We start from the raw sequence: 15685 nt of genomic DNA on the forward strand, positions 1-15685 counted from the left end.
GTCTGACTCTTTGGACTGTAGCCCACCAGGCTCCTCTGTCCATGGGATTCTCCAGGCAAGAATACTGGAGTGGGTTGCCATGCCCTCCTCCCAGGGATCTTCCCGACCCAGGGATCGAACCCACATCTCTTATGTCTCCTGCATTGGCAGGTGGCAAGCGCCACCTGGGAAGTTTCTCACAGATGTATACTTATCCCCAAACTCATGTACAGCTCTTTACATGTCAATCATACCTCAACAAAGCAATTAAAAATGCTTTAAATGTAAAAAAGAGCACATTAGCCATCCTTCATGGCAAGATTCTTTAAAATTAAACATAACAGATTTTTTTAATGTCAAAGAATGGTATCTTTAATGAGTTTTTAAATCACTGTCATTTAAACTAAAGCTTTATTAAAATGTATCAGAAAATACAGATATCATTTGTGTATAAATGCATGCTTAAATCCCACTGAATCCCACTCATTTAACCTCATACAGCTGCTATTTTGTTTTGATGAAAGATGAATAGGGGATAAATAGAGAGCTAATGCTTCAAACGGATCTACCTGTAGAGTCCCCGGAAAAATCTAGGTGTGTATCCATATTAAAGAACACTCTTCACCCAAATATGCAATCACTCAAAAGCTCAAACATAAATGATGCTTCCTACCAAAAAAAAAAAAAGAGAGAGAGAGAGAGAAGAAGAGGAAGGCAAATTACAGGTCTTGAATTTGGCACATACTAAAGAAAAGCTCCAGAGAGAAGCCTGAATTGTATTTGCTCTCAGACAAGAAGGTAGCCATCACAGAACGGATTCCACTTTGATGATGGGTGATTTAACCTTCTGATAAGATTAGGGATCTCCAGGTGTCCTGCCTGGGTCAACAGGGTGAAGCCTGGGATTACCATTTGGGATGGAATAATTGTATCTGTCTTCCTCCATTCCAGATCCCCTTCGTATTCGGTTTTACTGAGTGAAGACAGCCTCTCTAATCTTTCTGTTTTCCTAATCAATTTGTAGAATGTATTCTGGCTTATGAGTGGAGTCAATCATACTTAAAAGAATCATAGAGCATTGAAATTTCTCTAGTCTAACCCTCTAATTTTCAGATTTAAAAAAAAAAAAGGCAAGGTCCAGAGAAGTACAAAACATTTGCAAAGGTTCATCAATACCCTTCAGACTGACATTTTTTAGAAAGAGAAGAGAAAAAAGATCTGAATTCGGGTCTGGGAGGACAAAGGGCTGTGGGATTATGCAGGGGTACAAGTTGGGGGAAGGGGACACGGAGGGGAAGGAGAAAGAATGGGCCTGCGTGCTTGGAAGCCTACAGGGCTGGCTGTGCAGAGCTTTAGCTCAGCCACAGCGCCTGAGGGACGGCGAGCCGGCCCTCAGGCGTCGGCACCTACGCGGCCTCGGCGGCGCAGGGCCGGATGCCGGTGACGGAGAGGCTCAGTCCTCTGCATCTCAGGACGCCGGCCTCGCACTCCGTCATCGTCTGCTCCCTGCCGTTCACCTCGACGCAGACGCTAAATCCTGCTTCCTCGCACTCCGAGGCGGCTCTGCAGACACATTCGCTGCCCTCGGCTGGAAAAAGAAGCGAGAGAGGCTTAACGGCACCTGGTGGAGGTGGGGGAGGCCAGGCGCATCCCATCCAAAGTTATGCAAGTGGTGACTGGAGAGCTACCGGTGTTCCTGTCACCCACTAACTGCCCCGCGCCGACTGTGGGCTAAATAATACAGACGGTAAATAATCTGCCTGTTATGCAGGAGACCCGGGTTCAATCCCTGGGCCAGGAAGATCCCCTGGAGCAGGGAATGGCAACCTGCGCCAGTAAAGGGAGGCGTTTTGCTCCAGAGTAAGCAGGTTCTGAGGCTGGTGCCCGGCTTCCTGCCGACTGGATGCCCATGGGGCCGTTCACTCCTTCAGGTGCTGCCCAGGGGGGCCCCAAACATGATGTGACCCCTCAACGCCCAGACCGAAGGCGGAGACCTCAGCAAAGAGCCGGGCAGCAAGCCATAGAGGGAGACAAAGAAAAGGAGAATTAACTTGCTTTGAGAGAGAGGACGTGAAACCCAAAAGGCCTCATACCGCGTAAAGACCAAACAGAAACGAGTGGGAAGGAAAGCCGTGTAGGCGCTGAAGGGGTGATGCTGGAACAGGCATCCCCCGAAGGAGGGTAACCAGGTCAGCCAGCAGACTGTGATGACTGCCAAACCGAATGTGTCGCAGACATGGCCATAGAGTTGTGTGTGTCGCCTTTTCCGCTGCAAATGGGACAGGGGTGAGGGGAAAGATGCCCAGGGGGTACCAGCCAGGAGCAGGAGGCCCTGAGGAGCTGGTAGAGACCTTACAGATCCAGAAAGCACCATCAGGCTCCCAGATTTATAGATGGGAAAACTGAGGACCATGGCCTGGCTTGGGCAACTCAGCTCCTCCCCCTTAGAGGTGGGGCCCCTGGTGGTAGTGCTGTTAAGTGCTACCAGGACACCAGGACAGGAGACCAGCAAGTAGTATCTCCTTTTCCATCACATCCTTCAGAAAGTGTCAGCCTGGCACTGGTGCTTCCAACATGCCCCTTTGTTGTTGCTAAGTTAATAGGTCGTGTCTTGACTCTGCAACCCCATGGACCATAGCCCACCAGGCTCCTCTGTCCATGGGATTCTCCAGGCAAGAATACTGGAGTGGGTTGCCATGCCCTCTTCCAGGGGATCTCCCCAACCCAGGGATCAAACCCTTGTCTCCTGCTTGGCAGGCAGATTCTTTACCACTGAGCCACCTGAGAAGACATTTTTATGGTTACTTAATATTTATGGTAAGGGATATTTCCTATTAAAGATGTGCTATAAAGTTTCCTCTTTTAAAAATTGTTATTTTTATGTGAGGCTGTTTCTTTTTTAATGAATAGATAATATAGATACTACAAGGACAGAGCAAAAATCATGAAGGTGAAATGTGATATTTGGGAGGACATTCAGGCCATCAGGGCTTCCCTGGTGGCTCAGACAGTAACAAATCCGCCTGCAATGCAGTCAACCTGGGTTTGATCCCTGGGTCAGGAAGATCCCCTGGAGAAGGAAATGGCAACCCACTCCAGCATTCTTGCCTGGAGAATTCCATGGACAGAGGAACCTGGCAGGCTACCATCCACGGAGTCTCAAAGAGTCAGACACGACTGAGTGACCCAACAAGTTCAGACCACCAGCGAGGGTTCTGCGTCCACCACTTCCCCTCCCCAGGGAAGGCAGCAGGGGAGGATAGCGGGGATAGCAGGAGACTGGGGTTTGGTCCCTGGGTCGGGAAGATCCCCTGGAGAAGGGAATGGCTACCTGCTCCAGTTTGGAGGATCAGGCAAGGGAGGCATTTCGCTCCAGAGTAAGCAGGTTCTGAGCCTCATGGCAGGCTTCACACTCAGACCAGTCTGAGTCTTTGACATACTTAGGGATGTGCTGTCATCCATTGCTAAAATAGCAAACTACATTTTTGAAAACTTCACTCCTACTACTGAAGTATTTTTATAATCACAAATATGAAATGTCCCTTACCATCACATTTTTCCCATAGTGGACACACACCGCAAGCTTTTTCAGCCGAGGCAGGCAGAATGCAGCTCTCCCTACCAGCCACAGTGTAATTTCTACCCTGGCACTGGAGAACGTGCATCTTGCAAACGGTCAGAGGCAGTATCCTTTTGCTTCTCTCATCTCGAGCACATACATCCAAGGAGGACCTGAAACAAAATTTTTAAGTTACTTCCTTTACAAAATTTTCTTTCCTCAAAGCTGAAAATGCAAAGTGAAAAGTGAGGCTCCGGGCTCAGTGTCTCAGATATTGTCTCCCACAGCCAAATGAGGGGACAGAAATTCAAATCCCCCACATTTCTAAGGCCCAATCCCCTCCAGTCTTCAAAATGAATATATTTTGCTTTTTATTTGGTCACAAGTTTTATAATCTTAGGTATCTGGTGTCGAGCTAGTTTCATTTAGAACAGATCAGATACAGCAAATTAAAAGAGAAGGCAATGGTCTGTTAGCAACAGGTAGATTGATGACAAAGGAAGAGACAGAAAATTAGCAAAGATCACTGGAGAAGGGCATGGCAACCCACTCCAGTATTCTTGCCTGGAGAATCCCATAGACAGAGGAACTGGAGGGCTGCAGTCCATAGGGTTGCAAAGAGTCAGACATGGCTGAAGCGACAGCACACACACACGCACTCAGAGGGACCGAAGTCAAATGCGACCATGTGATTGGGGGCAGGAGGAGAAGGGGACGACAGAGGATGAGATGGCCGGATGGCATCACTGACTCGATGGACATGGGTTTGGGTAGACTCCAGGAGTTGGTGATGGACAGGGAGGCCTGGTGTGCTGTGGCTCATGGGGTCGCAAAGGGTCGGACACAACTGACTGACTGAACTGAACTGAACTGACACCTATGGCTGATTCATGTTGAGGTTTGACAGAAGACAACTAAATTCTGTAAAGCAATTATCCTTCAGTTAGAAAATAAATAAATTTTGAAAAAGTGGGACTACTAACTGCAGAAGAAAGCAGCTCTTCCCAGCCCAGCAGTCCTGAGAGTTCACATCCACTTGATGGCATTATCCACAGCCAATGACTAAATTCTCAAGGGAAGATGAACTCTATTTTTCAATGCTATTTTTAGAGTCTCTATGTTTACAAAATAGTTTAGAAATATTTCCGTGAAATGTGTTACTTTTTTCCCTTATGCATTGGTGCTAAAAATGTGCCAGTATTTGAAATGTCACTAACAAAAACAACCACTTATCTGAATACTGATGGGTAAGGATGCCATTACTGTAGTGAAACCTTAGACAACAAAAGGCATTTTTGAATAACAGACAGAATCTATATTTACTTACATATATTTAGCTCTAATGTTTTCTTCTCTAACCAAGAGCTAAATTTGTTTGGACAAAGAAATACAGAAATACATAACAGAAACAAATCCTTGTATCTTTTTTTTAATCTGTTTGTTTAAACTTTAAATAGAAGTACTTAGAACAGCTTAAATGGCAAAGCCTTACAAGCCACCTCCCTTGTTATCAGTGCACATTCAGTCACTCAGTTGTGTCTGACTCTGCAACCCCATGGACTGTGGCTCCATGGAGGAGCCCAGAGGACAGGCTCATCTGTCCATGGAATTTTCCAGGCAAGAATACTTGAGCAGATTCCCATTTCCTACTGCAGGGGATCTTCCCCACCCAGGGATCAAACCCATGTCTCTTGAGTCTCCTGCATTGGCAGGTGGATTCTTTACCACTTGGGCCATCTGGGAAGCCCATATCAGACATTAAAACTCTTCCCAAGTGTATGAACAACAGGCTGCAGATAAGCTCAATGAAGCAAAGAAATTGAAAGGAAGATGAAGGTGAATCAAGGTAAACAATGATTAACAGAGAATAACAGCACAGTCAGAAGATTCTGGGCTGAACTTTTTTGTGTGTTTGTTTCCTTTTTCTCCTTTTTCTCCTTTTTCTTTCTTTCTTTCTTTCTTTTCTTTTTACAATTTCCATTTATGTTATTCAGCTATATATTCTCCTTCACACAAAAAGTTACTTCTTATAGGATACCCCTTAGTCATCACTACCCAATGTAGGTATTCAAGGAGTTGGATATGTGTTTTGATGACCATACTAACTGAAAGCCAAGTAACTGGCCAATAAATTTGTGTTTTGATTGTTAACCTTAGAGGTGGTCAGTAAGCCCTAGGAACTGGATGTTTCCTATTTGCCTCTCCAGATTCACCCTCCTCTCTTCTTCACCCTGCCTGGGAAGCTGAAGCGTATGGACCACAACAATAGGCTTCCTTGTCCTCTAGCTTCAGGCGTGTTTGATCATTGTGGGGTTCTGGCAGAGGAGGAGGGAGGAAAGAGAGTACAGTTGGGGTATTTATTCCCCTGGCTCACTTCTAGGCGCCTCTGAAGCCCCTAAAATGAGAGACTCAACTCCTCCTCAACTAACCCTCTGTCAACAGATTTTCATAAAAGCTCCTCTCTCACAACTTCTGACTTAGGCATGGAAAAAAATGTAAACCAGTTCAGTTCAGCTTCTACCAGTTCAGGAATACTGCCCTGTTATGTGCAGTTTTCTTTGCTCGACCCACATTTCTGTAAATAGTCCCACCAATAAATTTCCTCTGGTCCTAATTTAATCATGCCATCTGTATCCAACATGTAGTAATTACTTCAGCTATATTTCTCCAAAAGAGTGATTTCAAGTGGGATGCTGTTCTTGGAATGCATATCCAGAAACATATTTCAAGAATTAGAAAAGCAGCTGCTTTTTTCTCTGTTGGTATTGCTTTAAGAGTTTATGTCTCTGGGGCTTCCCTGGTAGCTCAGTGTAAAGAATCAGCCTGCCAATGCAAGAGAGACAGGTTCAATCTCCAATCCAGGAAGATCCCACATGCTGTGCATAACTAAGCCCATGCACCACAACTACTGAGCTTGTGCTCTAGAGCCTGTGAGCCAAAACTACTGAGCCTGTGTGCCCTAAAGGTCATGCTCTGCAACAAGAGAAGCCACGGCAAAGAGAAACATGTACACCGCAACTAGAGAGTAGCCTCCGCTTGCAGCAATGAAGACCCAGCACAGCCAAAAATAAATAAATTAAATGATTTTTTTAAAAAGTTTATGTCTCAAGGGAATTTCAGCCCTAATCTCCTCAAGCTCTAAATCCTCGTGTTTTGTCATTTTGTCCCATTTTATACAGAAAACAAGCAGCCTCAAGCAATCCTTCAGCCTTTCTCACCAGCCAGACTAGAACACTGCCTGACACCACCAATGGTCAGCCCCGGTGATCCAGGCAAAAACAGGCAGCAAATGGACTGGCCTGAAATGCAAAGGGCCTTGGTGCTTGGTCAGTAACACCTTTGACCCAACAGAGATTAGCATCTAAGAAATCATTCCATCTATTTTGAAGAAAATAAAACAGAGAAGAAAACAGAGCTTACCCACATTCATAGGGCATTTTACAAACACATCTCGAATTCTGCAGTTTCTCCCAGGGCTGACATTTAGGCACTTTCGGTGTCAAAGGTGCTTCTAAAAGAGAAGAATAATGGAGATGTGACCATTAGGAGAAGAGCTTGTTTGTAGCAAACAAGGAATGTTTCAATTGTTGAACCAGGCAATAAATTCTTATAATCAATAAATTAATAAAGCTTTAAAGCATTTTATAAGAGGTACAGCTTCACAGACCCAACAAATAACGGCTTTGGTCATAATAGCCACCATTTCTTGAGCATTGACTCTTGATCCTGCCCTTTTTATATGATATTTAATTCTTAATAAATAGCCATTTAAGAGATGAGGAAACTAAGAGTCAGAAAAGTCCAGAAATTCATGCTAGTTAACAAATTGGCCAAGCCAGGATTTAAGTCCATGTTTGTCTGAATTGAAGTCCCATGGTGTAGGCTCCCTTTCGTCAAAAAGGTGGAGTTTAAAATATCATATTAAGAGAGTAGCACTGAAACGTAAACATTACACGTGCAAAAGAGATAGCTAGTGGGAATTTGACGATTGATGCAGGGAGCTCAGCCGGGTGCTCTGCAACAACCCAGAGGTATGGGATGGTGTGGGGAGTGGGAGGGAGGTTCAGGGGGAGGGGACACATACATGCTTACGGCTGATACACATTTTTGTATGGCAGAAACCAACACATTGTAGAGCAATTATCCTCCAATTAAAAATTTTAAAAAAGAAGTTGGGGTTTAAAAACCATGGGTTATTTGGGTACGTTTTGCCTGCTGTGCCTATCACGAGACAGAAAGCATACCCCTGACCTATACAAGAAGAACTCTCAGTATCTCAAGGATGACTATAATAATCTCTTACATGTAAATGTCCAAGTGGTCTCCCCTCAACAGTGAGTAAATGTGTGGAGGTGTTTACATTGGTAAAATCCTTTCCTTCATGTTTTCTACAAACTGATAGAAAGCCAATTATCATTCCAGTTTCGTCAGGGAAACACCTTGGTCCGACTTGCAAGAGCTTCATTTGCCGTGGCCGCAGCTAGGCCTGACTACAAGGTGAGCAGTGTTCATTCTGCCATTTCCACTTGCCTTGCCATTTCCGCTTCCGGCAGCTTCATTACAATGGAATTCTGCAGCATATACTTTTTCATCATGAAACTAGTTACCTGTTAGATACACCTATAAAGGTCATTTGTCTGAAGGTCATGTTTTTATGGATGCACAAACTGTAGAATGCTTCCTTACTTTTGGAAAACTTAAGAGCTTTAGACATGACAGGAAAATCTCATGAACAAGGAAGGCATAAACTTGTAAAAACGGTACCAAGGTGCAGTGTGTCTGTCGTGTCCAGCATTGCCTGTAGCCAGTATTTATTCTTTAAGCATTTTTCTTTAAGATGGTATTATCTTAAATGCAATGTAGTATCCTGAATTAGATCCTAGACCATGAAAACGACATCCGTGGAAAAACGTGATGAATGAAGAGTCTGTTGTTTAGTTGACAGTGTTGTACTAATTAATATTAATGCCTTGGTTTTGACCAACTAGATTATGTCAAGATATGTGAGGTGTTAATAGTATGGGAAGATGGGTAACTTTTCTGCAACTTTTCTGAAATCATAAATGATTCCAAAATAAAATACTTTAATGGTATTATTTAGATCAATGCTTCTCAACCAGGGACAGTTTTGCTCCCCAGGGGACACTGGGCAATGTCAAAGGACATTTTCAATTGTCACCCCATGAGACAGCAGAGACCAGGGATTCTGCCAAACATGTTACAGTACATAGGACAGTCTCTCACAGCAAAGAATTATCAGGTTCCAAAATTCCAATAGTGTGGGGGTTGAGAAAGTCTGATCTAAATGTACCCAAGGTAAAGTTCAATGATTAAGCTGTGTAAATGAATTCTGCATTATTATTAGCAGTTTTTTGCTAATCATTCTTAAGGATGGAATGTTAGATTTTACATATTTTCTAAAAGTTCTCGTAATTGCTTTGTGAAAAAATCGCTTGTGGAATTACCTAGACAAGAGACTTGCATGTGAAAAGAACATGGCTTTGTCATCTTCATAACTTAATTAACCAAGTAAACCCACTCTTAGGGCCCACCTACAGAATGTACCTTCACTATTTTAAAATCAAATATCCTCACATCAAGTCTAAATACTGCTGGGGGTGGAGATAAATGAGAGACAAATGTTTAATGGGTAGAGTTTCAGTTTGGGAAGATGGAATGTTGGATGACAGTGATGGTTGAACAATAATGGGAATGTATTTAATGCTACTGAATTGCACATTTTTTAATGGTTCAAATGATAAATGTTCTGTGTATTTTACTACAATTAAAAAAACAAAAGACTACCTAAACAGCAGGTATTTTAAAACTCTGGAGGCTAACAAACCTGGCCTTTTTTTTGTTTGTTATAGGCTTATTTTAAGGGTAGTTATTATTGTTATCCACATCTTTCAAACAATACAGAGGTTTGGAAAACATCCTTAATTAGAGCCTTAATAGAATTTGCTGAGGGGGAGAAAATTCATACCAAATTGTGCTACAAAGTGACTGTCACTATATGTTTTATATTTTTAGGATACCAAGAAAACAAAGAATTTCTAAAAGCTGATTTCTGGCTTCCTCCTGACTTTTTAAAAATGTACTTTTATGAAATACAGAGTTGAGATCACAATTTATATAAAATTCTGCCTATTTCATTTTTGGGTTTATAAAATATAAAGTGACAAACTTCAAAGTGAAAGTTGCTCAGTCATGTCCGACTCTTTGCAACCCCATGGACTGTAGCCCACCAGGCTCTTCTGTCCATGGGATTCTCCAAGCAAGAAGACTGGAGTGAGTTGTCATTCCCTTCTCCAGGGGATTTTCCTGATCCAGGGACTGAACAGAGACTCCTGCATTGCCAGGCGGATTCTTTATCATCTGAGTCACCAGGGAATATTATTATTACTTATGGAATTAACTATTTCATCTTTGCCATAGAAGACACTTCAACATCGAATTAAAAATCATAAAAATAAACTCAAAATGGATTAAAGATCTAAATGTAAGACCAGAAACTATAAAACTCCTAGAGGAGAATATAAGCAAAATACTCTCTGACATAAATCACAGCAGGATCCTCTATGATCCACCTCCCAGAATACTGGAAATAAAAGCAAAAATAAACAAATGAGATCTAATTAAAATTAAAAGCTTCTGCACAACAAAGGAAAATATAAGCAAGGTGAAAAGACAGCCTTCTGAATGGGAGAAAATAATAGCAAATGAAGCAACTGACAAACAACTAATCTCAAAAATATACAAGCAACTTATGCAGCTCAATTCAAGAAAAATAAACGACCCAATCAAAAAATGGGCCAAAGAACTAAATAGACATTTCTCCAAAGAAGACATACGCATGGCTAACAAACACATGAAAAGATGCTCAACATCACTCATGATCAGAGAAATGCAAATCAAAACCACGATGAGGTACCACTTCACACCAGTCAGAATGTCTGCGATCCAAAAATCTGCAAGCAATAAATGCTGGAGAGGGTGTGGAGAAAAGGGAACCCTCCTACACTGTTGGTGGGAATGCAAACTAGTACAGCCACTATGGAGAACAGTGTGGAGATTCCTTAAAAAATTGTGAATAGAACTGCCATATGACCCAGTAATCCCACTGCTGGGCATACACACCAAGGAAACCAGAATTGAAAGAGACACGTGTACCCCAATGTTCATCGCAGCACTGTTTATAATAGCCAGGACATGGAAACAACCTAGATGTCCATCAGCAGATGAATGGATAAGAAAGCTGTGGTACATATACACAATGGAGTATTACTCAGCCATTAAAAAGAATATATTTGAATCAGTTCTGATGAGATGGATGAAACTGGAGCCGATTATACAGAGTGAAGTAAGCCAGAAAGAAAAACACCAATACAGTATACTAACACATATATATGGAATTTAGAAAGATGGCAATGACGACCCTGTATGCAAGACAGCAAAAAAGACACAGATGGGTATAACGGACTTTTGGACTCAGAGGGAGAGGGAGAGGGTGTGATGATTTTGGAGAATGGCATTGTAACATGTATACTATCATGTAAGAATCGAATCGCCAGTCTATGTCCGACGCAGGATACAGCATGCTTGGGGCTGGTGCACGGTGATGACCCAGAGAGATGTTACGGGGAGGGAGGTGGGAGGGGGGTTCATGTTTGGGAACGCATGTACACCCGTGGTGGATTCATGTCAATGTATGGCAAAACCAATACAGTACTGTAAAGTAAAATAAAGTAAAAATTAAAATTAAAAAAAATAAATAAAAATCATATACTCATGTATGGCAAAAACCAATATAGCATTGTAAAGCAATTATCCTCCAGTTAAAAAAATTTTTAAATCATATACTCAAGAAATAAGAATATCATATAGAATAGAATGCAAGTATGACTTCTTCCTTGTTTTTAACTGTTGCAAGCATAATATTTTCCATTTATTAAAGTGAAAGTCACTCAGTCACGTCCGACTCTTTGCAACCCCATGGACTATACAGTCCATGGAATTCTCCAGGCCAGAATACTGGAATGGGTAGCCGTTTCCTTCTCCAGGGGATTTTCCCAACCCCGAGATCAAATCCAGGTCACCCACATTGCAAGCAGATTCTTTACCAGCTGAGCTACCAGGGAAGTCCATTTATTAAAAAATGTAAACAAAAAAAAAAGAGTTTATTTTGAAAACAAATCTTAAATATCTCTGAACAGAAATAGTTTGGACCATTTTATACAAGTGGACTTATTCACAAAACAGAAATGGAATCACAGATGTAGAAAACAAACTTATGGTTACCAGAAGGGAAGAGGGGAAGAGTTAAATTGGCAGGTTGGGATGGACATATACACATTACGATATATAAAATAGGTACTAATAAGGACTTACTGTATAGTACAGAAACTGTACTCAATACTCTATAAAGGCCTACATGGGCAAAGAATCTAAAAAAGAGTGGATACATGTATGTGTATAACTGATTCACTTTGTTGTGCACCTAAAACTAACACAACATTGTAAATCAACATTCTCCAATAAAAATTAAAAACATTTTAAAAGGCAATTTAAATTTGCCATGTGTTCAAAATACTGGATATTTGGATTTCTACTATTAAGAATAATTTCACAAACCACAATACTTTTCCTTTCATAACTTCTGCTTTGTAGGCTTAAATGTAAATGCTTTTAAATATTCAATTTCAATAACACTAATAAACTAATAAATACTAATAAACCCCAAAATGAAATAGGCAGAATTTTATATAAATTGTGATCTCAACTCTGTATTTCATAAAAGTACATTTTTATTTTTTTTTATTTTTTATTTTTTTACTTTATTTTAATTTACAATACTGTATTGGTTTTGCCATACATTGACATGAATCCACCACGGGAAAAGTACATTTTTAAAAAGGAGGAAGCCAGAAATCAGCTTTTAGAAATTCTTTGTTTTCTTGGTATTCTAAAAATATAAAGCTAATCTTGGATATGAAGGATTTAAGTTAAAATTTGAGAATCACCTATTCTTGCCTTCCCTTGAATTCTGTGAGTCTATGTGTTATGTGCAAAAAAGTCTAGTTACCCAGTCTAGACCTCCTTCTCATAGTGGGGTCTGGATGGAGGGAGTGATTCCATTACAGCAGTTCAGAACGGCCACAGGGACTCTCACTCCCTGAGTCCGTGTGTCCTTGGACAGACCCAGGAGCCACTCACCTTTCTGCACACACTGGACATTCTTTACCTCAGGGCTCCACTTAAGGCTGGAACTACAGAGAAATGTCGAGGGACCTTCTAAGGATCTGCTGCCTGAACAGGAAATGGTCACCTTCTCGCCAATGGTGTAGAAAGGTTTGTGGGGATGACTCTGTATGCCATCCATCAGTGCAGGCAGAACGCAGGCAATTTCTAAAGAGAAAAGAGAGCAGAATACAAGGTTCCTTGCTTTCCTAGACCATCTTTTTTTAAATGACAGCCCTGAATGGTGCTGATACACTTGCTCTGCTTTTTCAAATTAGAGGACAAGGTAGAAAAGCTGAGTTCACTCTTAGGAGGCCCTGAAAGACATGTCCCACCGCGCCTGTCATGTAGTGATGCAAACGACTGAAAACCAGAACAGTTCCCACCCTCTCACCTCTGCCCTCAAAGTCATATGACAACTTGAAATGAATAAGCATTATCAGGTCCCCGAGTCTAGCCTGCTATCAAAACCAGACTTTTCACAGCTGCCACTTCTCTCTCTCATCTGGTGAAGTCTCACCAAAATTTTCCCAAGAGCTGTATTCATTTGCATATCATTGCATATATCCAATTAGATATTTTGCTATCTGAAATTTTTAAAGAACCACCTTTAACCTTGCAACCATAAAAGTGTTAAATCTTTCTTGGTTTCCCAGTCTATCTTTCTTTATTTCATTACAGTCATTAGTTCATATCTCTACTTAAAAAAAAAAAAAATGAAAAACATGCATAATGGTAGAAAGCAAGTCAGAATTCATGACTTAAAAAAAAATCTTTCTAGTGGGATTTTGAACAATATCCCTCAAAGTCCTGCTCTATTTCTGCACCATTTTTATCAGAAAATCCATTCATTCATTCAAAATCAGCATTTATTGAGGGCCTACATTTGGCCAAGTATGTTGAATGCTGCTACGGACACAAAATATTGGTCACGTACTCCGCCTTCAAATAACTAATAATCTAGCATCAGAACTGTTTATTTCTGGCCATGATATATTTGCCAGTTTCACATTAATGCTCCCACTAGGACATATAGGAAGGCTGTAAAAGTTATAAGAAAAACTATTTCTGAGAGCATCAGAGAACAATCAGAGCAGTGGAAATCCCAAGGTATAAGACTCTAGAAAAAGGAAAGTCTAAAGCAGTGATTACAACATTTGATAATGCTTTTGTCCTTGAGGCTATTTGTAAATTTGAAAAAAAAAATTTCTTTTAACATGCTGAAGGGCTGCTAAACTAAGGAGAAAGCTGCAGCTCAGAAGCTGAATAGCTACAGAGAGTTTTTAGCAGTCTCACAGGGCTAGGAGATCAAAAATTAAAGTCCAGTCCTGTTACAAAAGAGGAGCCTCAGTAGAAATCCAATACTTTCCCTTATGATCTCTTAATGGTTATAACCTAGGACAAAGGTAAACTGGACATAAATCAGCCTTGTTCTTGCCAGAAACAAACCTAATTTTTTTCTAGAAAAGAATAACATCATGCAAAGTCTCAAATTATTTATTTTTTTATAAATAAAGTCTGGCATTCAATCAAAACTAATCTAATATTCAAAAATACAATAGAAACAGATCTACAGCAGATCCAGATGATGGGGCTAACAGACACGAACCATGAAATCACTATGATTAGTATGTTGGAAAAAATTAAATTAGAAGAGGGAGAGTTTCAACAGAGAATTAGAAAGCATAGAAAAGTGGACAAATGGTTTATCTGGAATTGGAAAATGAAATTAAGAATTCAGTAGAGTTCTTGAAAGCAGATTATAACAAGAATACCAAGAATTAATAAACTAGAATATAGATCAACAGAACATACTTAGAATGAAACAGAAAGAGAAAAATTGATGTAAAGCAAAGAAATACAGGGCATTCCCTCATGGACCAGTGGTTGAGACTCAGTGCTTTCATTGCCGTGGGCCTGGATTTGATCCCTGGTCAGGGAACTAAGGGGCTTCAGCTTCCCTGGTGTTTCAGATGGTAAAGAATCTGCCTGCAATGCGGGAGATCCAGGTTTGATCCATGGGTCAGGAAGAACCCCTGGAGAAGGGAATGGCAACCCACTCCAATATTCTTGCCTGGAAAATCCCATGGACAGAGGAGCCTGGCGGGCTACAGTCCATGGGGTCGCAAAGAGTCAGACACACCTGAGTGACTAACATTTTCACTTTCAAGTAACTAAGATCCCAAAATAAGCAAAAAAAGAAATAAATGTAGCACACACACACACATATATATACACGTATGTATATGTGTATACATTGTAAAAAATGTCTCATCTATGTCTCATGAGCAGAGATGGGCAAGAATTAAACAGCAATATTTAAGGAAAAAGGTGAATAATTTTCTAAAATTGACAAAAAACATTAAAGGATAGGTTAAAAACTGCTTTGAAGATCAACCAGGACAAAGAAAATCACACTTAGGCACATCAGAGTAGAGTTGCTTCTAAAAAAAAAAAAATTCTTAGAAACATCTAGACCAAAATAGTATATGATTTCCAAAGGAGAAATAATAAACCTAAAAGTTGACTTCTCACTAGAAAATAGTGAAGTCAGAAGGCAATGTAAAAAAACTTTAAAGGGTTTAAAGACAATAATTCCTTACCCAGTAAAAATATCCTTCAAAAGTAAAGTTAAAACAAGAATGTTTCAGATGAACAACGAGTGGGACAATTCCTCACCAGTAGATACACAATAAAGAAAAAGAAGTTCTTAAAGCAAAGTAATCTTTTCAAAGAATCGACTTTTAGCTTTATTACTCCTAGCTAGGGGATATTTATTAATACATTCTATTCAGTAGTATTGAATATCCTGTTTCTTCTGAAAGACTCAAGGGTGGAGAGACAAAGAGACAGAGACGAAGAAAACAGGAGAATTTCCAAGTCATTAAGACAAAGACTAACAAACCG

At 40.7% G+C, this 15685-nt stretch overlaps 1 protein-coding gene across 1 annotated transcript in view; it reads right to left on the bottom strand.

Annotated features, from left to right (window-relative positions):
* Nucleotides 1-383: 383 nt before the first annotated feature.
* Nucleotides 384-15685, bottom strand: part of C7 (complement C7) — a 58808-nt gene continuing 43506 nt past the window's right edge. Inside the window, exons 15-18 of the mRNA XM_068990480.1 lie at nucleotides 12755-12946; nucleotides 6959-7049; nucleotides 3527-3711; nucleotides 384-1567 (exon numbers count right to left, since the gene is read on the bottom strand). Coding sequence (XP_068846581.1) covers nucleotides 1386-1567; nucleotides 3527-3711; nucleotides 6959-7049; nucleotides 12755-12946 — 650 coding nt within the window. The 3' untranslated portion in view covers nucleotides 384-1385. The remainder of the gene's footprint in view (nucleotides 1568-3526; nucleotides 3712-6958; nucleotides 7050-12754; nucleotides 12947-15685) is intronic.

Source organism: Capricornis sumatraensis, chromosome 18, assembly GCF_032405125.1.
Source record: "Capricornis sumatraensis isolate serow.1 chromosome 18, serow.2, whole genome shotgun sequence".
In the NCBI taxonomy this organism is placed as follows: Eukaryota; Metazoa; Chordata; class Mammalia; order Artiodactyla; family Bovidae; genus Capricornis; species Capricornis sumatraensis.